Here is a 15644-nt window from a genome sequence, read left to right as displayed (position 1 = left end):
AGGAACTGCTGAGTGAGCAACACTTCGGAGGAACTGTTTGCTTACTTGAGAAATGAAATGCAGATGCGGAAGCCTTGCCTTACCTTTCAAGCTGTCAGTAAGCTGAAAGAATGGAGGCTAGCATTTTCAAGCATTGGACCTGCAGTCTCATAGATTTTTTACACGTTTTCATCTGTTGTTCTGCTCAGCATTGCAAGGATGAAGATCTGTTTCTTTAAAGATAAGTAAGTATTGCTATAGAAATAAGTTTTCTATAAAATAGATCCCTGGATATTTTTAGAAGATTTTTTCTATTACTTACACAATTAAGGATTAGATCCTCACATGTATCAAAAGCTCTCTGCACCTATCAGTGTTAATAAGGCTAAACTCCTAACTCCATTTTCAGAAGCACTCAGGAACTTGTTAGCTTATCTCTCTGGTCACCTCTCAGCTTAGCCATCAGGACATGTCATGCATAGCCAGATGTTGATTAAACACACCTTCACTACTGCATACTGCCTGGACATCATCCAATCTCAGTCAAGAGGCTGTGGGATGCCCAGTTCAATCTGCTCTGCTAAGTGACTGGTATTTCTTGGAGGTTGGTGTTAACTCTCACTGACTGCACTGTTGCAAGGCTGCAGCCAGCCTGGGGCTGGGGCTCACAGGGTAGACCAAGCAAGTGGGCAAGCATCTCACCCTGACCTCATGAACTGCACTGAGACTTTCCAGGGCCAACAAACATGAAGAGACTTAAAGCTTGTCATGTACTAACTGCATAACTACCACATGTCCTATTGCCAGCCAGACTCCTCAACCACAACTGAGTCATATTTAGGATCCCCACAGGATGCATGGAGAGGCTCATATTTCACATGGAAATCATGTGAGCCACAGCTCTAAGAATCTGTGTGAGCAACAAGTGCTAAGCAAAAGGATTTGCTGTGCAAAAGCATCCCTCAGGGACAGCCATCTGCCAAACTTTATTTTGCCTAGAGGTAGACAAGAGAGGGACACAGCTCCAGGCCAGCTTTGCTTGCGTCTGAGCTGTCCAGGACTCCAGGACATATCACTTATCAGTGATAGATAATGCCTTAACTGCTGGCAGAAGTAGTGTCAACCTCATTCCCAGCTCCTTGAAGAGAGCAGGAGACCTGCAAGACTGCTCTTGGAAGACTGTTAACAACTGAGGAGGAAAATCTGGTTCACATCAATGATGTAGAGTAGATGTGGACTCTGGAGTGGACAAGCTTTTGATTTATACTATTTTCCTGCAGAGGGAATTGCTTGGCTCGAAGATGAAGCCAGGGTGTACTCCAGCAGTTATACAGGATGGACTGTATAGTCAGGAGATAAAGACCACTCTGTAAAGCAGAGAACCAAACCAATCTGACTATACAGATATGCCTTTAATTTCTTCTGATGGCACTGTTTCACTTCATGCAAACTTTGGAGCAGGATCAGAGATTTGGTTTTCTTCCAAATAAGTGAACACCATGATCAGCTGGAATAACTCAATATCAAACTTAATCTGTGGCTTGGTTCATATTTATTTATTTAAGCAAAGTGTTATATCCCCACTACAATGAGTTCATTTCAGCCTCATCCTCAATATTTTACTCTTTTAAAAATTAATTTCCACAGAATTTTCCACATATCCTTCATTTAGAATGAAATTCACCTTTCAATTTTAAAAGTAACTTAACAGTGTATGTAACTTTTCATATTTTCTAAAATTCTTTTAAAATTGCTCATACTATGAATTATACGGTAATAAGTATTTTGGTAGTTTCAGAAGCGGAACTGAAAGAGAACTATTACATATAGGGCACTGCAGGTCCATCAGCATTTTTCAGGAGCCACGAGCTGGATAACAGATATCGTAAGCATGCCTGGAGATTGGCCAATGCCTGGAGATTGGCCATGTGATCTCTCAAATTAAAGTACTTACCAAGGACTGAAAGCTGGGGGCTGTCAGAAACTCATAGCCTCTGTGGGTGTGGAGGAGGACAGATCCAGTGTATCGGCCAGTGGATGGCACACCTACTTGAGAAAAAATGTGTAGTCAAAGTAGAGATGCTGGCAGAGGATGTTGTACGTCTGGGACAGTTTTTGGAGGCTGATCATACTTTGAAGATGAAGCTTGGTAAAGACTGTATTAGAGAGAAAGGAAAGGCTGCTTATTGTCCACCTCTATTAGATACAGTTGGTATTTTTACTGTAGTGATTTTCTAAAACACGTAATTTTAATTAAATTTTGTGTGATGTCTATGTATCTTGATGTGAAACAGGTGACTAATCAATAAAGTCAGCTTCTGAACAAAACTGAATTATATTAGAAAACTAAATATGACAAGAATTAAAAAGACATATAATATCACACTCTAAATGTACAATTTCACTGTATGTCACTTTTTACTGTAGCAACTAGGGCACAAGGCTAGTATGAACATGTGGCCCTTTATCTGATCAAGCATAATAATCAACTAAACGAAAAGGAAGGGAAGTAGATTTTCCTAGTTCAGCCACTAATATAATCTTTTACATGTCTTAAATTGTGTAACTACTGCTTCATGCAGCACTGTAATGTGCAACCATTGTTAAATGGGAAAAAAAAATAAAAACTGTGCATAGAATCAAAAAAGTAGAGAAATGGTGTTTGGTGTCACTAATTATGCAATGGGCACAATATTTTGTTTCTCTCCATTTCAGATCCCAGCCTTGCTTTTTTCCTGTTCTGCATGCTCATGCCTCCATCAGCAGGCTCAGGTCCTGGTGAGAAGTTATTGTGCTGAGCCTTGTAATGGCTGCAAATGTCTGGGGACCATGGAAGCAGCATAGTTTGTGGCAGGATCTGCTTTCATAATCTTTCACCATCCCAGTAATGTTGATTACTCAAGGTCTCATCATTAGCAAGCATGATGCAGCATCTCTCTAGAGGCTACAGATACCTACAGTCCTTCCATTAAGGATATAATTCTCATCTTAGGCTGTGAAAGATGCATCACTCTTCCATCAGAGAGGTTTCAGCTAATGACTTATGAGATGTGCACTGATCCTGGCTTACACCATTTCTAACCTAGTCCTAGCCTTTTATTCCAACTCTTAGCTGAAGTCAATGACTATGTCAGTGACTCTTACTAATTTCAGTAATGAACACCGATCCTTGCAGGTCTTAAATCCATAATTAGCTCATATTCATTGCTTCATGTTGGCGTGAACCCCAACCATGACTTTAAATTCCCCAATGCCAGACTCAGAAGTATGATTGACAATGTGGTCTCCATCACCTAAAACCTCAAATTAGTCTCACTTGTTTCTTCTAGACCTGGCTTTAGACTAAATAGATAATCTTCTTTAATCTCCAAATACAAGTTTCAAATCAACTGTAAGTCTACTCTTAAGACTAGACCTTGAAAGAATCATAACTAGATCATCTGGTCTGGCAGTAGGTTTCATATAAGCTCAACAACCCCTGCTAAATACAGAAGCAGCCCACTTTCATCAGTTCCTGCCCAAGTAAACCTTAATTCTGACTATAATATTAATCTATATTGTCTCTCTAGATCCTATTTTATCTAGAACTAAGCATATTTTGTGGGTCCTTCTAAGCAGACAAGCTTGATGGCCACTCCTAAATCCAATATTGACTCATGGTCTCAGCTTCATGTTGACTCATCCCCTGAAGTTAACTATAATGACAAAGCTAACTCAGATTTAAGCTCCACACTGAGTACATCACTAAGCAGAAAGCAGCAAACTTTCCTGAATTAACTATGTTAAACATACCATGCAGATCCTACTGGCAAGAGTCACAGGCCAAGCTCAGGCATTATGCAGGCTCATTGAATGTACTAACCTGAATCTAAACCCACAAGACCAGTTCTAGCTATTCCCAAAACCTTCAAAAAGTGTTCATCATGAAAACCAAACCTGTGATCTTTTTCAGACAGGCAATTCAATATAGTTTTACAGGCCATTATTTGCAACAGTCGTAAGGCCTCTACTAACCAGCTCACCCCACCCAGACTCTATTCCCAAGGCTAATATAAAATCTAATCCAATCCCTAAAACCAGATTAGTGATTCAGATTAATCTGTAGCCCAAAACTATTCATACAAAAGGCTCTTACTTACAAGCTGGCACATGTCAGCCCTACTGGCTGCTGTGGGACTCCTGTCCTGCAGCATCACGTCTTTTTCCAGAGGTATGACATCAATGGCCTGTATTGTTACTCCCTGGCTTCTACAGATTCTTGTATTTCTCTGCCTGGTCTTTGATTCTGTTTCTAACAGATTTCGTTTCTTTAGTATCAAATATCTGTTTTTTCAAGAATGATAACATCTCTACAGTTTTCTTTAAGAGCTCTAAGAGCAGAGGGTTTTGGTTGTTGTTTCTTCTCTGGACTACTTAATCCATAAACCTAAAGTCCACTCAGTTCCAATCCCACCCTGAGGGATACAGTACTGCGCTGTGTCATATAAAGCATCTGTTCTCATTCGACATATCTGCAATAAGGCTGTGATCTTCTAATAGTCTGCCATAAATATAAGGTTCTACTAAATGGCTCTTCACTACCTAATGCACTGCAGGCTCCCTTCCTCTCTGTGACCACTGACCACTTAACTACTAAACAGAGACAGGTGGCAGGGTGCTGATTCTATCAGCAAGATGCATTTGGTACGTCGGGTGACAGTATGGTGCACAGATTTACTTTTTACAGCTAATTTCAATGAGTTTTCACTATACATTTAAAGGTAAGGCAAACATTCTTTTGCTAATTTTGAGTCTAGAGCAAAATTCTCATAGTCGTAATTAACTTCAAAGAATTGCGCTCCACTTCCAGCACAAACTACAGAAGTTTCCCTGTTGCTTGCTAGGCATGGGACAATGGCACACAAGACAATCGGTTCTTCTCCAGTATTGCTTCGTCTTCGTCGATATAATTTCTTTTGCAATCAGTTTTACTTGAGCAGATTTTACCTGTTCATCCATCTCTTTTACCTTTTCTAGCACTAGTTGAAATCCACTGATACTGGCAAATAGGTCAGAAGAATTTCACTTTTTAACTTTTCTTCTTAGAAAAAAAAAGCTTTTTTATTTCTTTGGGCAATATTCATTTGACACTGATTGTACTCAATATCTATTAAGTTTTATCACAGATTTTCTGGCATGTATATATTAAAACCAACAGATAAATTCATCCACAAAAATGCGACTGAACTGAGTAATACAAGACCACCAAGTGGCAACTCCACTGATTATTCGTATTATTTACTGTAATGCTGCTCTACTACCAAAGGTAAACATCTTCCCATGCGGTATCCACAAATGCTATGAATGATTTCATTTCCCACAGGCAAAACTTACTGAATTCATCAAACCGCATATTTCCCTGAACTAATGGGTCATAAAGTGGAAATTTCTCATTTGGTTTTGCTAGTTACAATTACAGGTTTGTTTTGTTCTACCACACTATAAGAGATTCCCCTTAACTGGCTATTTGAATATTAGAATATTTTTTCTGCTATTTGAATATTAGAATATTTTTTTCTGCTCTTTGCTGTTGATAATGAGCTGCAATTTACAACAGTGTGATGCTTCATTTAACGATATAATATTATTTCTTATCTCTCTTAAAGTGCAGATAATTTATATCAAAAAAACCATCACTACAATGCAAAATGGTTCACAAAAAAAATTACTGGAAATTATGTATATAAGTCACATATGAGTCACTGTGTACCATGAACTGTGCCTTTTATGTAAGGCTAGATGGACTCAGAACCTGTCTGCTAGTGGGTGCCTACTTCCTCTAAATTCTACATATTGCTCTCAAGTAAATTCAATGATCTGGAAGTTTCCAACTTAAAGTAACTATTTATGTCATGCCGTCTGCCAGCAGAGGGAGGCAAGCATTTCAGGGTAGTGACATACCCCTTTCCTTTGTACTCCATCTTCTCACTTGGACCGGAAGAGGTCTGTCTCTCTTCATCGACTATAGAGGTGACCCGCTTAGATAGGGAACCTGACTTTTATAGGACTAATTTTAGGAGAAAATAGATCCTGTTCTGAACAGTCAGGAAGAAAGAACAATTTTGCAGTATTTCACTTGATATAAAGCACTGCCCCACAAATACTTATCTGAGCAGCCTGTATTACCACTACATGTCATTGGGAATTGTTGTTAAAACTAAAACTTTCATGCATGATTATGGTATTTTTGGTAGCAACATAAGACTTCACCCTGAATTAAGAAGCAATTGAGTCTTCTACACCTCAGTTACTGAACTACGCTGTCTCATATCTGCATACAGTATTTCATATCAGGAATTATTCATGAGCTAGCCCAGTCAGTGTTCCTTATCACTTTTCTGCTGCAGACTTCTCATGATAGAAAACACTAAAGGGCGTTACACAGGATTAGAAATAAAAACTTCATCATGGTATCATCAATTTTCTTTCACTAGAAATACCCTACTATCTAATTCCACAGTATCCAGCATATATTCAGTGGACTGAATGGGAATATGGACATCAAATAACCTCAGAATACTGGATTTAAATACATATCTGAATCTGATGTTGGGACAATCTGATTACAAAATAACACCTGCTATTTCATTAATGTGTAGCAAGCAGTTTGTTTTGCTAGTCCCCTTCTCCTCTCCTCTCCTCTCCTCTCCTCTCCTTCCCCTTCTCCTCTCCTCTCCTCTCCTCTCCTCTCCTCTCCTCTCCTCTCCTCTCCTCTCCTCTTTTTGTTGTCTTTAATACCATTAGTAAATATTCTTCACCTGATTTCTCCAGAAACATACATAAATGCATGTTTGTATACAGAATATCGTGGCATTTGTAATTTTTTTAAAATTAAAATGGCTGATCTGGAGAGTGGACATCTTTCTGTGGATTTCCACAAGTAGAAATTTTGGGCTCATACCACAAGTAATTTTGAAAACCCATGGCATTTTGTGGCATAGTTTCATTTGTTTCCGTTATCCAGCTACAGTAGCAGGCTACTGCAATTAGTTAGCTTATGATATTGGCATGTTTTGTTGGTTTTATTTTAAGGGAAAGTGGTTTATTTTAAAAGGAAAAAAAAATCCCCACAATATGCTTTATTTCCTGAGGACTTTCACTTACACAAGTAGGCACTAAACATTTGAAATTTACTTTCCAGAACTCAACAGCAAAAAACTTAAGAATTTGGCTTAGTTTCATTTAAAACAGTAAAAATTGACCTTGTAAACATTTCCATAGGAGGTAGGATGAATACATTTGACAAACTGTCAAATAAGAGAAAGTAAACAGTTACTCTGTGATCCTAATAAATAATGAGTGACACAGGCATTAAATAAACATTTTTATACAAAAAGATATAAGTGAAAGACCAAAATAGCATTTTTTAATAAATTAGGAGTAGATGTAATCATTTCTTTACAATTCAGTCTTGCTTGCAAGAATCGCTGGTTTTTTCTGCTCACCCTGAATTTATGACTGAAAAACTGTAGTGGTGAGAACAATCCTGAGTTATTCACAAGCAGGACTCAATCTGAATATAGTTATTTTTTATGTGGACGGCTGTTAAATATCTCTAAAGTGGCTCCTTTAACACCCATACGTAATACTCTTCTATTCCACAAATTTGAAGGAGATTGTCATCATAGCCGTAATAGCCGTAATAGCTATTGTCATCATAGCCATAATGTCTGGATTTGGAAAGAAAGCTTAAGGCACTGACATGTCTCTCCCAGTTGAGGTTCCTCCAGCAGCTGCTCCCATGAAGACAGTGTTGATTGGTGGTAAAGATGACACCATATCTCTGCTTGGTGGGCCATGTGACTCCAGGTTTTCCTGAGAGGGAAACTGACCAGATGTTCCATACATACACTGAGAAGAAGATGTGGTTTGCATGTTTGAAGCTGTGGGGGAAAAAAGGTTACTGTCATTGCAAGTTCTTTATCTATTGAATTTAACAAAAAACAATCCAGTTTCATCTGATGGAAACACTTCTCTACCAGACACGCCATCTGAAGGATGGAAATGTCAAAACTTCTATACTTCACTCAATTTACCTATACTTCTATAACTTCTCTTCAGAGGCTCCTCATGCCACCAGGAAAAAGGTCAAAACCCATGTATAAGTGAAATCTATTAAAAATCCAGCTACAGGACTGAAGTTTATGGCTTGCATATAAGCCATCTTCTATGAAAACTGTGCAAAGCTATTTATGTGTGCTATGCTCTTCTTTCCATATCTTGCACCATTTGGGTCTATATTCACTGGTGGCACCACTGCCGCTACCTGGCACATATAAACGTAGAATACAGAAGACACTTGATGGGTACAGTCCCTATGGGGTAGTGCTGGGTTTTTCCCCCCCTTTTTAGCATCCTTTAAAGAACTGAGCATCTCATATATGTGAGTTATAGTTTGACACTTAGCATTTGTTAGTATGCTAAGAAGTCCATAGCTCTTCCTCAGTCTAGTATTGGTTATACTTACGCATAGGAGTTCGACAGAGAATTGAAGGTGAGGACTCTGTGTAGTATGAGCCTGTTTGTTTTCTTCCACTGTCATCCAAGATATTCAGTGGATCATGTATATCATTGTATGATGGCAATGATCGAATGCTGCTTACACTGCTGATTACAGAAACGTGTTGATCTACCATTGTTCCAAGTCTGTGAGATTCCGGATAATTTATATTGTTTCCATAATATCCTAATGACAGGAGATTGGAAAAAAGCAGAGTGAAACTACTGTTGAAGAGAATGGGTAAAGTAGGAGCCTGTGCTAACTTGAGACAAAAGGTAATTCATCTGAGTCACCTAAGAATAAGATTATTTATGTACATATACAGCCTAGTAACATTAGTAACATATGCAGTGACTGACCAAAAGAAGGGTTGGTAACAAGGGAGCAAAGAGATCCTAAGACTTCAGTCATGCCTTCAGTACAGAATCGCCCTTTCATTTTAAGTTCAGGATCAAACAGTAGCCTGCAATCAGTGGCCATAAGAGACACCATGGGGATTCCTATCCACAGCTCAGTGCTCCCTTCTGAAGCTCACAATCAAGGACAGTATACCTTGAAATAAAATCTGCATGGTAATACATACTTACAGCATATACAAATCCATATAAAAGCAAAATTTGCAGTGTCTTTCCTCTAGAAGAGGGAGGTGTTTTTTCTGACTATATCTCTGAAGCAGACTGTGGCAAAAACTTTAAGATTGAAGTATGGGAAATATTAGGGCCAAAGTCTCAAACTAGTGCTAACAGACATGTTAAAACTTCATTTCACCATTCTGACACTGTGATTAGAATGGCCCATTATGCTGATCCCAGAGGTAAGTGATCTTTCCAAATGCCTGGTCTATTGCATAGATGTTTTGCTAACTTGCTTGCTTACATAGATGTTTTGGGCACTTTTCAAGAGATTGTTAAATCACAAGGTCATCTACATTTTGCTTCCAATGTGCAAGACCTGGTGATAGTGCCAAAGGAAGATTATCAGAAGGTGCAGCAGAAGCAGTTGAAGTCATCTGAGGATGCACCAGAGGAAAATAATGAAAACTGTGAAAAGTAATTAAATCTATGAAAATAAATCATTAAGTAGCTTGTTAAGCTGCTTCACAATCTCTGTGTGTCATCAGAGAACTGAAAGATGGGAAGGTATAAATAAGAGCTAAAAAATATCCTTCATAGAAAAAAGCAGAGAAAAAGTGTTTTACTCCATCAAGGAATGAGATTCAGAAGGGTAAAGGAAAATATGTATCAATACCATTGGAAGCATTAGCGGGATATGCTGCTCCTGGGCACGTCGGCACTGAGTTGCTCAAGAAACTGAAATTCCCAGTATTCAGAAATTGCATATTGTGTGTATCCGGAGACATGGATGAGGGACCATAGCTGGAAGGAGATCTGGCATTGTATGGAGACACAGCACAACTGTTGCTGAAGTAGTCTCTGGAGAACTGCTGTTCACTCAAGGCATTGAATCGGCTGTGCTCTGCTCTGTGGTGGTAAAGTCCTGAAGTGGAATGGGCCTGAGTTCTGAACATAGCCTGGTAATTGGCATTGTTTCCATAGTAATTCTGATTAGTTTGTGACAAAGTCTGATAAAGGGGTTCTGAGTAGGAAGAGCACTGTGAATGTGTGGATAACACTGGGCCTGCACTTGGAGGTCTCATAGCCATTGGCCCCTGGTTGATAACACTACCTCGGCTGACCATGGCTGGTGAAATGGGTGGAGTCATCAGGTGACCAGTGCTTTGAGACAGCTCCATCTGATCTGGAATAAATAAGCATTAGCCATGAATAACATTCATTCTGCAGTACTGCTGAATAGAGTGGATCTGTTAAGAAGCTAACCTTCTAGTGAAGTCTACATTACCATTTGAAACCTTTACAAAGGATATACATTGGCCCCCACTTATAAAACACATGTTCTTTAATCCATGTCTTCAGGCTATGAAGTTTCCCACTTTTGTTCTCCAGGTTGGAGGCTGCCACATTCAGTGGTAAATTTCAGCAGTTACAAGCCTCGTGTGCTCCAGATGTTACTGTTCATTCTCTCCTCACAAGAACCTCACCAAGCTGAGAGGCATAGGATAGTTTTACCACTGTTGCAAAAGGATCTATTACTGACAGGGCTCTACAATCGCCATCTTTTGTAAATTGTCACAGAAGGTGAGCTCATGAATCGCTTTTTTGCTAGACATCTTTATAAACGCATATGGTCATTGTTCCTCCTGCAGCAACATGTTACAGTAGACTGAAAGACTAACAAGAAATTAAAAGAAGAAGAAACTAGAACAACAGATACAAACCTGTCAGCTGCATAGTCTCACTGTCTCCTGTGGCGAAGGGGTTCAGACCAGAAGGTACACTGCTGGGTTGGGTAGTTGACAAGGACACGTAGGTTTGCTCTGCTAGACACTCGTTTTTGACTGAAGTTTCACTGGGCAGAGGAGCAGCTTTGTTACGATTTGCTAGGAAGCAAGAGCTTGGTGATGCAGTAAAGGTGGCTTTGCTTGCATCTGGGAGAGTAAGTGAAAACCCTTAGTGGCTGTTATGTATGCTCATTGCACAGAAATTCACCACTAGTATATAGACAGTATACGAGCTGCCTGATTTGTTCGTCTCTTTAGTTGCTTGTTTTAAAACCCAGTGAAGCCTCCATATTTTGCATGTAGCAAATGAATACAAATATTGCTCTAGTCTTGGCAAGTTATTTTTCCTGAAGGCTGAATTAAAAGAAAAAGCCCAGCATCTACTGCCAAATTATATGCAAGTTTCTTACAGCAAAGCGCAGATTTAGAGTAACAACATCAAAAATTTAAAGATTGATTGTTGGTGCTAATGTTAATTAAAAATAATTCAGCAGAACCTAGTCAAGTTTCACTGGATTTTTAGGGATTAACTTGAACCAGAATCTAATCCAGATCAATCTTTGTTCATTTTATAGCAAAGGGCCTGGAGCATATGACTTCAAGCTGTCTAACTTTGAAGAAGCCTAGTAGTTGGAAAATATTAAGAATACTGTTTTGAATTAATTTTGTTTCTCTTCCACACAGTAATACTTCAGTCAGATGCTAAATAGAGCTCCAAACTTGTGTTCCAACTTTGCAGAGGTATTTGCATTTTGATAGTACTTAATACATTTCTAGTTCAAGGTGTAATTAGATATTTAAGCTTTGGCAGAAAAACTGGATTAGGAATTCCCATCCTTTCTGCTACTTGGACCTCTTTTCACACTTGAGCTTGGGGCCCTTCAGATGTACCTACAATTGTTTGTTGCATCCAGTATAATTTCAGTGATCCAGTGTATTCACATCCCCACAAAACGTTATAAAGTGAACTACAGTAGGAAGGTGGGAGTGAATTGCTGAGTGAATGGTCACAAACTTTTCAGGTGAATTTGAAAATTTTGCATATAACTACACCTTCAGGAGACGATAGTAAGCCTGCTTCTGTTTAAAGTTAAACAAATACATCAATTTCTAAAAATACAGGAGTACATTCAAAAGACCCAAGCTCTAGTTACCTAAATTCTTCATATATTTGTCCAGCAGATTCTGGAGTTCTTGTTCTTTGTCATTGTTGAACTGCGTCTCCATGGCGAGCAGGATGTACTCATCTAGTAGCATGCGGATCAAATGAAAAGAACCTTTTGGAGGAGAAAAAGAGAGAGAGTAGCTGAGTTATCTTTGTGACCATCTATCACCGCTCTACAAGAAGTGAGTGAAACAAACAAATAATTGTGGACTTTAAATGACCTGGCAAGACCAACAAGGAATAGTGCCTAACTTCTGCCTCTAATCTCTCTTTGCACTGGCCCACCTATCTCAATTGTTTACTGTCCTGTAGGCTATTTGACCACTAATTACATCAAAGAAAAATACTGATGAAAGTGAGACATGCTTTATACTTGAAGAGGGCACACAGTACAGTTAGATAAGGCCAAAGTCTGCTAGAATGCCTCTGCTCTATTTCTGTTTGCCTTGTGCTAAATAACCAGACAATAACTGGTGAAGTCTTTGACCTTATTTCAAGGATATATCACATCAAAAACATGTGTCTTCTTACAGCCATTTCAAATTTCCTTTGAATTTTGGATAACAATGTACCTACAACTACACTTGCTCTACCATCTTCTATTTCATAAAACTTTCTTTCTGAGAGTCCCCAAAAATGTAACCACTGCTAAAGCTGGACATGTGAACCTTACTTTTTAAAAGTCACAAACACTGTTGAATTGACTGTCTGCTGATCCCAAAGTTAAATGAGTGGTGATCTGCCAAATTCCTTTTGTTTTTATGAAAACATACCATGCACAAGAACGTCTATACTGAAGTAATTTTTTACCAAACTGATCCACATGTAAAACTTTAAATCTTAAATTTAAATTTAAAAGTCTTAAATCTAAAAATTTAAATCTTCTGTCTTCTATACTGAGATATGCAGTTATACTTCCATTGCCGTATCAAAACAAACAGAACTTCTAGCTCTTAAATGGCAAAACAGTACCAAACAACAATTCTAAAGAAAAACACCTCTGAAAAATTAACGAGACACACATCACCAAAAAACTATTGCTAGCAGTTACTGTGAAATGTTAGTTTGAAAAGCACATTACACAGCATTTTTGGCTTTGAACAAAGAATCTTTATACTAGGATAGGTTTCTCTGCTGAGAAAATAGTGGAAAGCTGTTAAGAGCTAGCAGATATGTACAAAATATGAATGTTTTTACAAAGCTCAGGTACCAAAACTTGATGCATTGTTTAGAGTTAGGTTATGCATCACTCGAGCACCAAAAAAACTCCATTTGAGAAGGAAATCTTGAGCTCTCTTCTTTAATGACTTCCCATTTTGCTTGCTTGCCTGAAAGAGAACAGTAAAATACTGTTAAGTATGCTGACTTTCTTTCTGCCCACAGAAGAAAAGAAAGGAGAACTGAATATATCTGAGAGTTCAAGGAGTTCTTGACTTAGGCTGATGTGGCAAGGTAGATCAAGCTGCCTGACTCAAACTGTCTTCATAATGTGTGTCCTAAAGTGATAAAGAAGAGCAGCATGCACTCTTTTCAGTGCAACCAGAGTAGAGCTCTAACAATGTTAAACAAAGCAAACTGCTTACTGCTTGGGCTCTGCTGTACCCTGAAGGTATATAAATTAGCTCACATTCTAGTATTAAAGATGCCAAATTATTCTGTAAATATACAGGAGTACAAAGCAGAATGGAAAAAAACCCCACCCTCTGGCACTATGCTACTCCACATAGAGAGGGAAGAGAAATTAGTCTTTGTACTTTAATGTAATCTGTATAATACTGGTCAGACTTTCTCTTACAAAATGGTATGTTTACTATCATAACATTGACACTTTTAATGCTGCTCATTTCATACTGTGATTTGTTTGTGTGGTATTGTATGCCCTGTTGCTTTCTCAAACAGCAAGCAGAAAGAAGCTGTTATGCGAGTTTGACAGTAACCACACTTTAGCATGAACAGAAGGCAGACAGCAATGGAAGGATTACATGTTCTGTAAATTATTAGCTTCTGCTCAGTTGACCAAGCCTCATATCAGGTCTTGTTGGTATTTCTTATCCCTAACTACAGGAAAACAATGCTAGGAACCATACCTTTTAACTTCAATACTGCAGTATCACATAGTAGATGCTGAACAGGAGGGTTCTTCACCTTTTCTGGCTGGCTTGTTTACCAGGAACTGTCTTTTGTAATTGTAGAATCAATTTTAGACCATAATCATTTGGTTCTAAAATAAGTTCTGATTGCTCAGCTTCAGTGGGAAGTTTGTGTCTAGATTGAAGTGTGTATGCGGCCTTGCTTTGGCTCTGCTGCCCTGAATTATCCAAAACTCCTCACTGTGCTGCTCACATATGACACCAAATGTTAGGAAACTCAGAGTGCTTTAAAAAGAGAGCAATTATTACTGAACCCGTTAAAATCTGGGAAAACAGGTGAAGAAAGGAAAAATTATATGCCCATGATTATTCTGTGACACTCACTCCTCTGCAAACCAGTCAAAGCTAACTGCACTGCCTCCTCCCTTTGCATCCATTCATATGAAGATGCTCCCTAAAATGTCACATAAGATACTTCATTTCCAGATAGAACAAGACCTGATGAGAAGACCAGTGTTCAGCTACTAGCAAGGAATGTCTGACATTTTATTCTGCTAGTTTACATTCATTAGAGTCGTACATGGAGTAATTATTTCAATTATTACAATTATTTCATTGTGAGGTATAGTGTAATCATTGCTGTATAACTACATGCATATAAAATACTTGTGATCATACAGCACCTTGTAAATCAAGATGGGAAGGGAAATCCCATCAAAACCACCAATTACCAAGCTAAGCACCTTATAAAGCTACAAAACTGTATCTTCTATCACAGTCTGTAGAAATCCTTCTACAGGTCAGCTACTTCTGAATCCATCTGCTACATTAACTTATACTACATACAATACCATCCGAATACTACAAAGGAAAGAATTGTTTCTCTAAGGAACAACTTTTGCTCATCTCACTCATTGGGCAGTACCTCTGTGATGGATGGGTTTCTTTCACGTCCAGTTTATGACAGCGCTGACTTTAACGTTTTAGTTAAGACTCTTCTTAGTTTGTCACACACATAAGACTGGTCAACAGCACTCAACATTATTAATTAGAACTAACAGCCCTGGAAGTTTTCACACCAAAAGAAGAACTCCCCTGGTACGATAAGGAGATGGGAACAGAGATGAGAATCCCATGTGGGAAATGAATGGGACTGCATAAAGGACTGTCTAAGAAGCAAGGGAAGTGGGATTTGGTCTTGAGTCAGGCAGAATATTTGAAAGGTACCTTGATAACCTTTTGCTCAACCACAGTATCCAACCATTCAATAAATGATTCCACAGTGGCATTCTTCTTTAGAAGGTCCTTCAGTTCTTGGAACACTGTAATAGAGTCATCTACCATGTAAAAAAGGAGAACATATCATTGCACACTATTCTGAATGTGAGAAAAAGACACTCCCCAGCCATATGACAATATTGTAGCATGGAAAGAAAGAGCAAAGAATTAGAGCACTGAAGAAATGAGCAGTTTTCCAGCAAAGCAAACAAACACACATTCATCACATATATA

General features: G+C 38.6%; 1 protein-coding gene across 1 annotated transcript in view; it reads right to left on the bottom strand.

The window, feature by feature from the left end:
• The window catches only part of LOC104548574 (DNA-binding protein RFX6-like), a gene marked incomplete at both ends in the record, with an annotated part of 16995 nt that extends 1526 nt beyond the window's left edge, over window positions 1-15469 (bottom strand). Inside the window, 7 exons of the mRNA XM_010194631.1 lie at window positions 7721-7901; window positions 8486-8704; window positions 9767-10276; window positions 10815-11024; window positions 12032-12154; window positions 13253-13370; window positions 15360-15469. Of these exons, the coding sequence (XP_010192933.1) occupies window positions 7721-7901; window positions 8486-8704; window positions 9767-10276; window positions 10815-11024; window positions 12032-12154; window positions 13253-13370; window positions 15360-15469 (1471 nt within the window). The remainder of the gene's footprint in view (window positions 1-7720; window positions 7902-8485; window positions 8705-9766; window positions 10277-10814; window positions 11025-12031; window positions 12155-13252; window positions 13371-15359) is intronic.
• Between the last annotated feature and the right edge of the window lie 175 nt (window positions 15470-15644).

This window comes from Mesitornis unicolor, unplaced genomic scaffold (assembly GCF_000695765.1).
Source record: "Mesitornis unicolor isolate BGI_N332 unplaced genomic scaffold, ASM69576v1 scaffold53011, whole genome shotgun sequence".
Lineage (NCBI taxonomy): Eukaryota > Metazoa > Chordata > Aves > Mesitornithiformes > Mesitornithidae > Mesitornis > Mesitornis unicolor.
This window is presented reverse-complemented; position numbering and strand designations above follow the sequence as displayed.